General features: G+C 49.8%; 1 protein-coding gene across 1 annotated transcript in view; it reads right to left on the bottom strand.

Annotated features, from left to right (window-relative positions):
• Positions 1 to 13,774, bottom strand: part of MED13 (mediator complex subunit 13) — a 684,456-nt gene that overhangs the window by 211,046 nt on the left and 459,636 nt on the right. Inside the window, exon 14 of the mRNA XM_086954050.1 lies at positions 3,946 to 4,119. Coding sequence (XP_086810176.1) covers positions 3,946 to 4,119 — 174 coding nt within the window. The remainder of the gene's footprint in view (positions 1 to 3,945; positions 4,120 to 13,774) is intronic.

The following is a 13,774-nucleotide window of genomic DNA, read 5'->3' on the forward strand; positions in this document are numbered from 1 at the left end:
TATACAACTTGAAGTCCACATTCAGTAACGAGATTGGCTGGTAGGAACCGCAGCCAGTTTTGTCCCTGCCTGGCTTCGGTATCACCGAGATTGCAGCTTACAACAGGTCTGCAGGGATTGCTCCTGACTGCGAGAAGGAATTAAAAAGATCACGCAGAAGTGGTGCTACCTGGTGGCAGAATGTCTTGTAAAAGGACACGGGGTGCCAATCAGGGCCCGCGGACTTCCCAAGCTTCAATTGGAAGATTGCCGACACTACCTCCCCCAGGCCTATGGGTCGGTCTAGGAACTCCGTCTGGGCTGGGGTCAGGGAGGAGAGGCGTGCCCCGTGGAGATATGACTGACTACGATCGATGGGGTGTGGAGAAGGTTCTACCTAAGACGCCAGTGTCGCTGTGGGGGTGGTGTGTCTGGGAAAAGGAACGAGGCAACCACTGGTTAGTGGTCAGATAGCGAGGCAGGCAAGATTTCCACTTCCCACGCTCGTGGTATCATCTCAGAGGTGCATAGGAAGTAATCTAGTCTGGCGTAAGACTTGTGGGCCCCAGAATGGTATGTGTACGCGGTGCTACGTGGGTGGAAGTGTCGCCATAGATCAGTGAGGCCCAGATCTCGAAGGTGTGCGTGCCCAGATTGGGAAAGGGACCCCACTTGGCGCGACCTTTGTCAGGAGCGGTCAGCTATGTTATGAAAGACGAGATTAAGGTCGCCCCCAATCAGCAGGTGTCGTTCAGTGTTGGCAGTGGCGGCCACCAGTGCAGTCTGGAGGAAGGTTTCCTGCCCCTCATTGGCGCATATATCGAGCCCACCAGTAGTGTTAGACCTGCTATCAGAATACGGCATACCAAAAGCCGCCCCTTTATCTCCGCCTCCCCCTGCAGAACCCTACCCTTGAAAGTTCTAGATAGTAGTATTGCCACCCCAGCCACCTTTTTAGAGGAAGAGGAGAAGAGTTGCGTGGGAAAGGCCCTTGTCCTAAGGTGGTGCTGATCTTTGGGCAACAAATGAGTCTCCTGGAGAAGGCAGATGTCAGCCGAGGAGAGCTCCAGAAGGGAGAGGACTTCCCGGCGCTTAATCGGGTTGTTAAGCCCCTGCACGTTGAGGGAAAGGACTTTAAAGCTGTGTAGTGTCATAGCCGTGTATAGTGGGCACCGGGCTTCCGTGTAGTGCCTCAAACAAAGCAAAAGGGAAAAAGTGAACAAAGGGGAGCCCCCCCTCCCAGGAAACCACCTCCCCAACCGACCCTGCCCCTCAACATCCCCCACCCTTCCTACTCCCCTCCACCCCCCGCCCCAACTCCCCGACCCCCACCGCCCCGTGTGATGCCCCAACAATTGAACAAAGTCCCAGTCCTGCTTCTCTGCTGTGTAGGTCTGTGGTGTGTTACCTGTGTGGACGTCCAGCCACATCGCCTCCCGCGCAAGTTGACGAGTGCTGAAGATCTCTCCCCCCGGAGGCAAATCAGTCCATTGGAGCACCTCCTGGATGGCATTATCCATTTCAGTCTTGATGGTCTGTGCATCAGGACGGGAACCTGCCCTCACGGGCTGTCTAACAATCTGCTGCCACCCATCTCGGGACGGTCGCATAAGAGGCTTCGACGATGTGCTTTCTTCAGGCTGAGTTATGCCTAGCAGAAAGCATGTTTCTTGAAGGGAGCGTAGCTGATGCAGGGCGCCGTTCCATCGGAAGATCAGGCGGAAGGGGTGGCCCCAAGCGTATGGAATCTCTTTGCTTCGCAGAAAGTCAGTCGCCAGCTTGAAGGCTTTTCTTTTCTGAAGCGCGATTGTTGACAAATCTTGGTATAGGGCCACCGGATGATCTCGGAAGTGCAGGTGCTGCAGTCGTGCTTCCCTGAGGATATGTTCCTTGAGGGGGTAGTCCGGTAGGAATGCTAGGATGTCTGGGGGTGGTGCCGCTGTCTGCCGTTGCAAGCCAACTCTGTGAGCCCTGTCAATTCTAATTGAAAAGTCTGCAGGCTCACCTAAGATACTCCGGAAGAGATCCTGTAGGTACCCCGTGATGTCCTCGCCTTCTTCTTTGGATGGGACGCCTCGGACCCGAATGTTATTCCGCCGGGACCTGTTTTCCAAGTCCTCGGCATGGGCTTGGAGGTCAACCTGCTGCTCCTTCAATAGCACCACCTCTTGTTGAACTGTTACATCTCTTCGTCCTGGGCGCTTCCAGATTCTTCTATGGCGGCCACGCATTCACCGAGGCCATCAACGTCCCTTCTGATCTCCCGGACCTCCCCAGCAACCTCGTGTTTCAATGCATGAAAGTCCTCACGAAGCGAATTGAAGAGGGACTCCAGGAAGGATTTGGTAATAGGCACGTCTCCGTCAGGGCCCTCCTGGTGGGGCTTGGACGTGCGTGGCGACGACTGTCCTTTATCCCCTTTGGGTTGAACCTTGCTCAGCATTTCGGGGAGGGTGCGGTCCCTCTTCTTCCCCCGTTGGCCCGCCATCTCGAGTCCCGTATGAAGGTCAGGACGCTGTGGCCTTCCGGGTGTGTTCAGGTGTCCCCTTCAGGGGTTTTCGGCGTGTCTGCCTGGCCTCGTGTAGGGGGAATGTGGCCGGGTGGTAGGGCATGGGGCTCCCCTGTCCTGTGGTCCGCTCGGTCCGGATAGCTTGGACGCAGTGCCGCCATCGGTGCCCCAAGCGTGCACTTACCTCTTCTCTGCCTCGGGTGTGCGGAGCACGAGGGCCTGACGCGGTGCGTGGGTTCCTGCCGCGCCCCTCCCTGTGGCCACAGGACAGGCCTCGGTGTTTCGCGCCAATGGTCGCCAACTGGCCGGTGCTCCTAGCTCGTTGCTCGGACCTTCGGTGTCGTGTCAGACGCCCTGCTGCTACCTCCCCCAAAGGACAGCTTCAGGGAGTGTCAGGCGGTGCAAGGAGAGTGGGTGCACTGGGGTCTGCCGCTCCCCCACTGGTGCCAACAAGGCGGCGGGATCTTGATGGGTTCTAGGCCACACTCCGGGTCTCCCGCCTCATCAGTCCCCGGGCGCTGCTTTCAGTGTGTACGGTGGGGTGGGGCAGTCTTACCTCCACCCTCGCTGTAGCAGTGTCTGTCACTGTGGGCGTTGGGTGCTCCGAGGCAGCCGCGCCGACTCACGCAGGTAGGCCTCGGCCCGACCTCCTCTGGATATAGGCCCAATCCCCGGCCTCAGGTAGTTCCAGCTCCCGAGACAGGCAGTGGGGGCCCGGGGCAGTCTCTGGGCGCCCCCAATCAGTGTGGGGGGGCCAGCGTCAGGAGATAGGGTCCGATGCAGGGGGCTGCGCTGTGCTGCTTTCCAGATCGCGTACCGGCCGGGGCGTGGCGCGGCGCCAACACTCACCGTCGCTCCTCGGGCCTGGCTGTGTGCTCTCTGTGGACGCCACCGATGCGGCTTTGCAAGGCCGCTGCGGTCCCCCTGGGGATCCGGCACTCCTCGGGCCTCGATGTGTGCTCTCTGTGGCCGCCTCCGGTCCCTTTGGGGTTGGCGGGGACAGCCTTTGGTCTCCTGTGGTGAAGCGCGGCACCCCGCGCCGGAATCTGCGGCCTCACTGCGGGTGCCCCAGGCCGTCTCGCCGCCGTCAGTGCATTCCCTCACTCTCGCCTCCTGGCCCGGAGCAAACGGGAACAGCCCCCAGAGGCAGCTCGGGCGAGTCTCTAGGTTCTCCGGCCCCCGTGGGTAGGTCTGTGGGGGGAGAGAAGCGGCGATAAATGGCCCGGGGAAGGCAAGAACGTAGGAGCGACTTCTCACTCCGCCATCTTGGCCACGCCCCCAGTTGACTCATTTTAAAAACACAGACCATGTAATAGCAACTAGTCAACACATGGATAATAATACATTAATTCAAAATGTATGTTTGACAGCACAATGAACACATTTTATTGCATATCTCTTGAACACATACAGCCACAAGGTAAACTCTTTACTGCAGGAGTAGAAGAATAAAATACCTTAAGAAATAGTGGACACTGATTTTGTGCTTGGGGACAGGCTGACCAAAACCAGTCTGGGAGGGGTCCTGATTTGGCAGTAGATACAAAGTATCCAAGAGCCAGCGGCTGTTGAAGGATATTTGTGACTTCATCATGAGATTCCGTTGAGAGCAGACGGTCAGTACCTTGACCCTGTGAAATATTACAGAGAAGGATTGATTAACAGTGATGCAATGCTTTAAAATACCACTATGTTAACACAAATGTTTATTACATGCTTGTTTCAAGAGAACAATCAATGCTTTCAAGCAATTCTGAGGCCAGCAGCATAACAGAGGAGAGAGAATGGCAAAGTTACAAATAAAGTCTTATTGTTGCATGTTAAAACCATTTGAAAGGAAGAACTATCCCATTGTAGCATTGGTACAGTTACTCTTCAAGCTTTGTTACATCATTAAGCTGTAAATCCCGGGGGTTGAGACCGAACCAACGCAAAGCCTCTTATCTCTCACAAGTGGTTTTCAAACGCTGGTATCTTTCATAGATTGTCTTTAGTAATGGAAAAATCCCTTTTTCAAAGTCAGACAAACTCTGTCAGATTGTGGTGGAAAATCTTACTGTCCAGGCCAGTAGTCAGGAGATAAGCAATGCAATAGAAAATGTAACTTACAAATAACCATCTATTTGTAGCTTACAGTACTGTAGATGAACAAGTTACTTACCTTCAGTAACCATGTATCTGGTAGTGGCAGTCTAGCAGCAGATTCCTCGCTTGGGAGAAAGCGCCCTATGGCTCCGTACGACATCTGCTCCGGATAGGAGGTAAGTGGAGCCATACAAGTCCCCTCCGGTGCACTGATGCTAGCTTCTTCAATGGAACTTTAGCGCTGAACGCAGAAACAGATAGAAACTGGTTGTGGAAACAGTGTGCTAAAAAAAGAGGAAAAAATCTTTACAACAAACGAAAAAGGGGAAAAAAGGTGTGATAATACCAGAAGACCATTGAGGAAAAGGCCAAAGTCAATGAAGCACAAGTTATAAAACACTGCGCAGAGGCGCATGACCGTACACAATAAAAACCACCTTCTTCTTTGATCATATACCAGGAGGAAAGGGTGGAACTCCCTTTACCATTAGAAAAGGGTGGAAGAGAATATAAGATTAATGAGACCAGACGAGCATATTTGGAAAACCTCACCACAACAGAAGCAGAATAAGGAGATAGGGAGGACCACTCCAACACCAAAGGTCAGTCAATTAGAAATAAGTGAACTGAACACCAAGACAAGACCTCTCAGTCATTCACAGAGCGGGGAGGATGGCAGGGGCGTTAAGGACTGCAGCTATACTATGTCTCTACCAGATACATTATTACCAAAGGTAAGACACTTGTTCGTCTAATAGAGACATCTAGCCGCAGCTTCCTTAAGTTGTAAATTGGATACCATAGTCATAGTCTCTCGGAGGACGGTCTGCGAACCAATCCCACAATAGGTCCAGGAGGACCGGCTGACCGTGATTAAAGATCGGCCACACCTCAATGAGAGAAGATAAGAGAGAGAGAGAGAGACTTCTCTTTTAAGGGTGGTAATGACCACAACAAAAATGCAATAAAGTAACATGCACCAAGAGTAAGGAGCACGTTTCCTTAGGCATAGTGGTACCTAAGTACAGACGCCTGTTGTAACCCAACTTCAAGGAAGATAAGCATGGATCAAATTAAACAAAAGGCTAATTGGCCCCACTGGAATGTGGGTGCATGACCACTAGACTGGGTAGAGGACTCTGCAATGTATACTGTAGAGGACTGAGCCACCAGACCAACTAAGCAGAGGATACCATCTATCTTAGATAGCGAAGCCAAAGCAAACCATTAAGTGGGAAGAAAAACTAAGATATTAAGAAAAGTGTAAATAGACACGTCCAAGCACAAACAAATGAATTAAGTCCCCCACCGCCAGGTGGAAAAGAAAGACCAAGGGCCAAAAAAAGAGGAACAGATAACCCCAGCAAGGGAAAACGGAGTCCGAGGGAAAGAGGCAAAATCCTGAATGCCTTATGTGAACCCCAAAGTACACTAAAATGGGTACTAAAGAACACAAGAGGCTCCTGCTGATAAGAGCAACAGAAGAAGGGCCACCAGACACAAACACCCTTAACCCAAGCATGGGAAGGCCCTACAAAAGGAGGCATACACCAAACAAAGAAGTAGGAGTTCTATAATGGAGAATGCTCCATCCTGTGTCCTTTTCTCCCATTCCTCTCAGTTTTTTTTATTTGTTCTTTTTGTATCAGGAGACTAAAAAAAGATTGACAACACGCGGCCGAAAGGCCTGTGTAACAAAATATATCCAAAGGGCATAAATGGATATATGAAAAACTGAATATTGTCCTAGCAATATACCTATGCAAAGCTCAAGGCACGCTGAGAACACCAGAGTCCCAGCTAAAGAAAGTAAAAAAGGGGCCTGGTGGAGGTGGGAATGCCCCTCCAAGAACAGAGCAGGCTAGAACACAAGACAGCATTGCCTGCTAGAGGAATCTCAAAAGGCACGTACTTCCCCAAGGGGGAAACCACGAGTGCGCTTGTCCAAAAGCATGTACCAATACCTAGAAGGTCAGCAAGAAGGTATGACTCAGTATTCCAGAATATCCCAATGGAATATCCAGGAGAAAGACTCCTACCGAGATAGATGAGGGAAGCAATTACCATCGGAAGGGCAACCATGGAACATGATATACATATAGAACACAGGTTCATACAAGGACCGCTCAACAGCTGTGAAGCAAGGAGAACAGATCACATAACCACCAGGAGGCAAAGATAACAGGTCACACAACAACCGTGAGTGAAGGGTAAAAGATCACGCAATGGCCGTGAGGTAGGGAAGAAGGAAAACAGGAAAACCTATGCCGTTCCATAATCGAATACAACCAGACCGACCTTGCTGAGCATCTGCAGCAGTGAGGACAGTCGGATACCTGGGATATGCTGTATAGTTCCCAACATCAAAGAAATTTGAACCCCTGGGTTGGGCATGCCCTTACCACCAGAGGCACAAGGCAGTACCAATGAATCCCAAAGCTTGGGGACAACAAGTCTCCACGAAAATCGCCAATACTACCTCTAGCCAGAAGAGGTGGCATAGTGCAATACTGGTGTGCGTGACCAAATCCACAAGGTGGAAAAAGTCAACAGGGGAAAACTCTCAATTGAAAGGCGACGTTTAGCGTGAGGTAATACTGGAAGAAAAACCTCCGCAAAAAACACACCTAGTCATTGTAACAATCGAAGAGTAGAAGCAAACTACTCCACAGGGGTGTAGAGCAAAAACTGCATACCATTGATACGCGATAGACCCCCAAGGGGGGATAAGACGCTGCCAAAGGAACTGCAACCAGGTAACAATCAAAAAGCCCAACTGACTAATATCACATAAGCAATAAGGAAATCGCGTGATAAGGGTTTCACACAACAGGCAAATCCAAAGCACTCCACCGGCCACTAGGATAAGACATTATGTAGGGACTCAAGGTAGCCGGCTAGCCAGTAGCACCAGAAGACCAGGGCAAAGACACTGATCTGGCGACAGATGGCACAAAATGCACATAACAGCATTGCAATAACAAAGTGGTGTGGGGGGTGTCAAGCTAAGAGTCTGTCCCCTCCCTGTCTAGCCCTAAACCTATGTAAGGCCAAATCTGATTGGGCTCCAAAATGATGAACCCCATCAAATGGCATGCCAAGCAAGGCTGACAGGGAAGCTTCTGAAAATCCAGATGCCCGAAGCCAAGCCTGCCGGCGCAAATGCCCCAGCAGACTTTAGCTCGACGAATGGAATCGGTGGAATCCATTCCACAACTGATGAACAGTTTGACCGCCTGGCAACCATCGAAAATCAACTGGTTCAACTCGCCCTTGTTAGCCTCTGAGGACAAAGGTAAAAGTTGTGACAAGGAGTCCCACAAAGCATGGAGAAAGTGTCAGAGGACGCAAATTGTGTGGGTGGAGCGTAAAGACGCACTAGAGAAGGAAAAAACAAGTTTCTGCAAAAATCCTGCTTCCTGGACTCTGTCAAGGGGGGGTGGGGGGGGGGGAGAGAATGGGGAAGGTTCTCCATCTCAGGGGACTCTGTAAAGGCCTGGATCACAAAGCTGCGGTGGGTCAGCGTCGAATAAGGCAAGGGGGTCCCCTACGGCAGGGCAGCATTTGTGGGCAATAGTACGGTCCACCGGTACACCCGACTCAGGTTTTGCCTACACCACCAATAATACATTAGAAAGCACAAAAGAGTAGTATTGGTTCAACCCTCGACTAGCCGGGATGAAGGACCTCAATAAGAAGGTCCATAGCCTTCTCCTACGTAGGTAGAGTTCGAAGTAAGACATCAACCACTCTTTTCAAAACTTCTGCCAAAGAAGAGCTGGCTTTCGAGGAAAAGCGAGGAGATTATCACAGAGAGGAAGCAGGGGATGAATCTAGCCTGCTTGCTTCACCCAGTTCAGCAATCCAGCTTTCCAACATAGGAGCCACAAGGATTGGCTGCTCCAAGGGGGCAATTCCCTCACGTTCTTCCCCCAACTGGTCCTGTGAAACATCCACAGAATCCCTTTGATGCCAAAAAAAGGCTCCATAAAAGACGTCAAACCGTGCCACACGGTGCCGTTCTGTCGTCCGCAAGGAGGAAAGGTGTTGGTGCAGATGCAAGTAGTAGAGACGAAACATACCCTACGAAGTACACAGTCATGTTGTGCACTGACGCCATCTCAGTCTTCCAGCGCCATAGAACTAGGCTCCAATTGTGCGACTGGCGTCACGTTGGTGGCAACAGACAACCCTAGTGGAAGCCGCGAAAAAACGTGCATAGACGCCTGGGTGTCCGAGACTGGAATTGCCACTGAGGGCAAGCCTGTCGACAGGGACGCAGTTACTGTATCCATGACCTCATTGGGGCCCACAGGCACTCCAGAGGGAGACGAGGGCCCAAAGACAAGGAGAGCCTTGTAGTACTTCTGCATCAAGTTCCAGCTTGCCCCGGCTCTAGGAAAAGCTGGGAAGCCCAGGAGCGATGCTGGAATGGAAGAGTCTCTGCAATACACATAGCGAGTCGAAGGAGCAAAAAAGGACCAGAACTTCTATCTGTTACAATGCTGCTTACCATGAGATGCAACTAGAGACTGGGACTGCTGTCGTTAACCACAGTGGTGAAGAGCAGTGCTCATGGGAACTGCCCCTGGACCGGGAGGATGACAGATGCCCGAGGAGCTGGAGGCCCCCCCAACAACTGCACCTTCAGAAGGCTCATGCGCAGACACTGCAGCGCCTTTAGTTTCAACTGCTGGCAGGCATCACAATCGTCAGTGACATGATGCTCGCTCAAGTACCACATACAGATAGAATGAGGGTCCTGGTGAGTACAGGACCCACAAGAAAAACCTAGAGGGCATAGGAATTTAGCTCACTGTTTCAGACTAGAAAAGCAAGTCACAACAGGCCGAAAACCAGCTAGATACGCTACTTCAGATCCGCATGCAGCGCGGAAAAAGAAGAAACTCATTTCAGCGAGCCAGAGGGGACTGCTATGAAAACCTTTCCGGATCCAGTCTGTTACCTGGGGAGAATGCACAACTTAAGAAATTCACTCTTTAACTAACCTGCGGCTAGATGTCTGTATCAGATTCACATGTTTTACACACTCCTTCCATCTAGTGTTCAGAGAAAATGTTTTTATTCAAAGTAGGAGTTTCGGTTTCGAGGAGATGCAGGATCCCACTCAGAAACTCAATGCACCAGACAGACTCCTCCTACAGTTCCCTTCCAAATGGGTAGTGAAAGTCAGCAAGTAAAGTAAAACAGGACAGTATGTTTGTATAACTGCAATGAAAAAGAATTAGGAATGTGGAGTAACATGAACACATCTAAAACAAACTAGCAGCTGAGGTGGGGGGGGGGGGGGAGGATGCATCTGAATCTATTGACCTACAAGCTACATGCCACACTTCGCAGGACATGGTCATCAGGAGGGAGGGAACCTTGTAGCCCATTAGCTACCAAAAGAATCCTGACTGGACTGCATTTTCTGAGCATAAGTAGGGCACCTCTGACACCCGAACTCAAGATCTCGATTGGACAGCAAAAAGAACAGAGGGAGAACTGCCCTGCTGCACCGTGGAACCAGCAAAGAGGCTGCAACGGCATGGACTGCACCTGCTATATATGGTGGCAAAGGAAAGGGACTGAGCCTGCTGAGTCCTTCTCGAGTCGTCTTCTCCATAGCTCAGCCAAAGTCAAGAGACTACAGGGGTCAGTGAGACTGCTTCCTATTCACAGCAAAGGGACACATCAGTTGAGAAGCCTGCTGAGATAGGTGTTAGACCAAAGTAGTCAACCTGCCAACAACCGGCACCATGCAGCACCAGAGAGCAGGACCTGTTGCACAAAACTGTACCAGAGTTCATAGAGCCTGGGAGTGTAGTCAGGGTGTTGCTGTGTCCCAACCACCTTGCCCCCCCCCCATCCTTCCACCTAAAGATGAGTTATCGACCAAGAAAGGGTTGGCCTGTGACAGTGATACTGGGCACCTATTAGTCCAGTGGTGACTGGATTTCTGACAGCATTGAGAGGACTTAGACTGTGACCATGACTACCTCACCTCCTTTGCTGACTGAGGAGTAGTTGGAACAAGACACACGTCGACCGCATTGCATCCTCAGCATCCTTTGAACATCTTAGGCATCCCTCATTCCTTGCAACAGGACCACTACCATATGAACACCCTGCAAAGGATAAATGTTCCTGGAACTGACTGAAGACTACTTCACCTACTGAGGGCTCCCATCTGGAGTTGGTCACCTAAAGAGACTTCAAGTAACCTCATTCCAACCAGCATTAAGAGTTTTATTTTCAAATTCGTTGAATTAGCCACTGCCGGTTTGTGGTCGAGTGAAAACTTGATTTCATATACAAATAGCCGCGTGGTTGTACTTATAGGTTCATGGCGCCTAAGGTTTAGAATCGCACTAAGTGATTGATAATTCCCAAAATTTATAACGGTTCTCAAAGGAATGGAGAACCACAAAACCCCATAAATCGAGAGACCAGTCTCTCACAACACAAATTCTGACTCCCAAGCACACGTATGTTTATAAACACTGTTTCCCTTTTTCATTAACCCCTTCCGTGCTGATGACGAGCCTAGGCTCGTCATGCAGCACGGTGCTCGTGTGCTGGTGATGAGCCTAGGCTCGTCATGAGCCGTGGAACGCTCACACGCGGGGCTAATTTCCCCGCTGTGCTGAGCGTTCCATTGCGCAGGCGTGGTCATGACGAGCCCAGGCTCGTCACCAGCACACGAGCACCGTGCTGCATGACGAGCCTGGGCTCGTCATGAGCACAGCGGCGCCGTGCGCGGCCCCCCTCCCCCCCGCGCTGCGGGGAAATTAGCCCCGCAGCGAAGGGGTTAACACACATTTCATATGCAAAGAAAGTATAGATCCACAATTTCAATCTTCAAATCAAATTCGTGTCTTGTTTTATTCGGACTTCTTCCAAACAGCAAACAACAGCCAACGCGTTTAGATAGTAGTCCTGCGACTTTCTCAAGGTTTCTGCGTGGTGATACTTCCAACCCACACGTGGGTTCTGGTGATGGCACAAAACGCTATATATGCGTTTCCCATCACCATCATACTGTTTGTGTGCACACAAACAGTATGATGGCGATGGGAAACCTTTAAGCAGCGTTACTCAAAACTGCAAACAGAAATGAAATATAAGGACCTGTGGAAGAATAAAAGGAGGATCTGCGCATATATAGCGTTTGCTGTTTGGAAGAAGTCCGAATAAAACAAGACAAGAATTTGATTTGACGATTGAAATTGGGGATCTATACTTTCTTTGCATATGAAATGTGTGTGTTATTGAAAAAGGGAAACCGTGTTTATAAACATACGTGTGCTTGGGAGTCAGAATTTGTGTTGTGAGAGACTGGTGCTTGGGAGTCAGAACTTGATTTCATATACCCAGCAAATTCTAGATCGCCTGAACCCTCTGATCTTTTTCATTGTGATGTCTAAAAATAAATATATATATATATATATAAATAAATAGAAATAAAGCATTTTTATGAATTGTTGCTGGATTTCTTTGGTGTCTTGTTGATTAATTCAATTGTTTCGGTGCTGCTTAAATGCTTTACACTTGCTCCATTTTGTAAGCCTTGCTGCTCAGGGCAACAGTTAACCAGGGTTGAGCTTAAGGTTTGACAAATGAACCCTAAAGGTACAAAAGTGGTGGGTAAGTATATTGCACAGGGAGGTCACACACCACACCATATAACACCCCATTTACTCACAGTGGTGCCTAGCATGGGATCCAGAACTTGTGTTTATCAGTACCATACAGTTGTCAAAATTAAGACAAGAAACGTGATTGTGCCTCCCAAGTTGCTGTTAAGTGATTGTCAACTTCAAAAAGACTGTTCCAAGGAAATTGTGGCAAAGTTGCTGAAAAGTTGTCAAAGTTTTGAAGCCACTTCTCAGAGCAAAGAAACCTGGAGACTGATATGGCTGTATGGACCTCCATGTTTCTTTGCTCAGTGAAGAGGCTTCTAAACTTTGTCAACAAGTCATACAAGAGAGATGAGCTATGAACCTTCTGATGGGACAGGAACATCAACATGGGAGCCAAGCCCATGGAAAATGAGTTGATCAGTACCTTCAAAGCTTGGGAAGTGGCCCACAAATTATCACCATGCCTGGAAAGGGAAATTAACCAAAGTCGTGGGGAATAAGAAAATAAGGTGGATGATGTCTACAGTATACTGTGTGGAGCATCACTAGCCTGACAGCAATGGACCTAGAGGCTTAAGACTAGCCCTGGAAGAAAGGAGGGCCAGACTGCGGTTTGAGGTCAAAGAAAATAAGGGCACCAGAATGGTAACTGGAGGGGCAGACAGGAGTGCTCCGATGTAAAATTGTCAAAATGGATTGTCCCTAGATATGTGCAGGGGGATGACCGACAAGTGGCTGGCATGAGCTAGCTCTCAAGAAAATGAAGATGAGTTCACAACACTGAGGGACAACTCTAGGAGTTGCTGCCAGTATTTGGTGGGGATAGACGGCTTACACTTTAGTATGAGGTAGCAGAATCCTACCCATTCATGAAGGCAGTCCTTGTGAAGTTGTTGGGTCTCACTGCTAAAGAGCATAGGCAGACATTCAGGACTACACAACCGGGAGGAGCACAAACATGGGTAGACTCACACTTCAGTTAAGGCACTAGTTGGTTGGATTAAAGGCAACAAAGTATACTCATTGGAAGGGCTCTACAATTTGATTGTTAAGGAGCACATTTTGACAAATGGTCACTCAAACTGCCCCAGCATCTGGTGGACTTTAAGCTGGATAACCCCAGGGAACTGGGCACGATAGCTGATAAGTGGGTTTGCACCAGGATCTCCAAAAAGACCCTGGGAGGTGATCAGAAAAAAGGCAGTCACTTAAAGTCCACAGAAGGCCTTAAGGAGTGTCAGGGGATACTGGAGCCAGAAACTACGGACCAGGTCCCTAAAGATGAAGAAGGGCAGGAAAGCTGGCCACCCAGCCTACAAGGGTCAAAAGGCCCAGAAGGAGCTCAATAATCAAGGGTGGGAGGATGGCCAGGTGCCTGCAGAAGAAACTGTTCCTGGAAACTAGCAGAATTCAATAGAGCAGGGGACCACTCTAGGAATGACTTGAGTAATGGGCAAAGGACCTGCCCTACTTTAGGAGACTTGGTCGTTTCCCATCAGTACAGAGTTCTTCCTTAACCTGGCCACAATATACACTTCGCTGGACAACTGGGAAA

Source organism: Lissotriton vulgaris, chromosome 2_1 (assembly GCF_964263255.1).
Source record: "Lissotriton vulgaris chromosome 2_1, aLisVul1.2, whole genome shotgun sequence".
NCBI lineage: Eukaryota > Metazoa > Chordata > Amphibia > Caudata > Salamandridae > Lissotriton > Lissotriton vulgaris.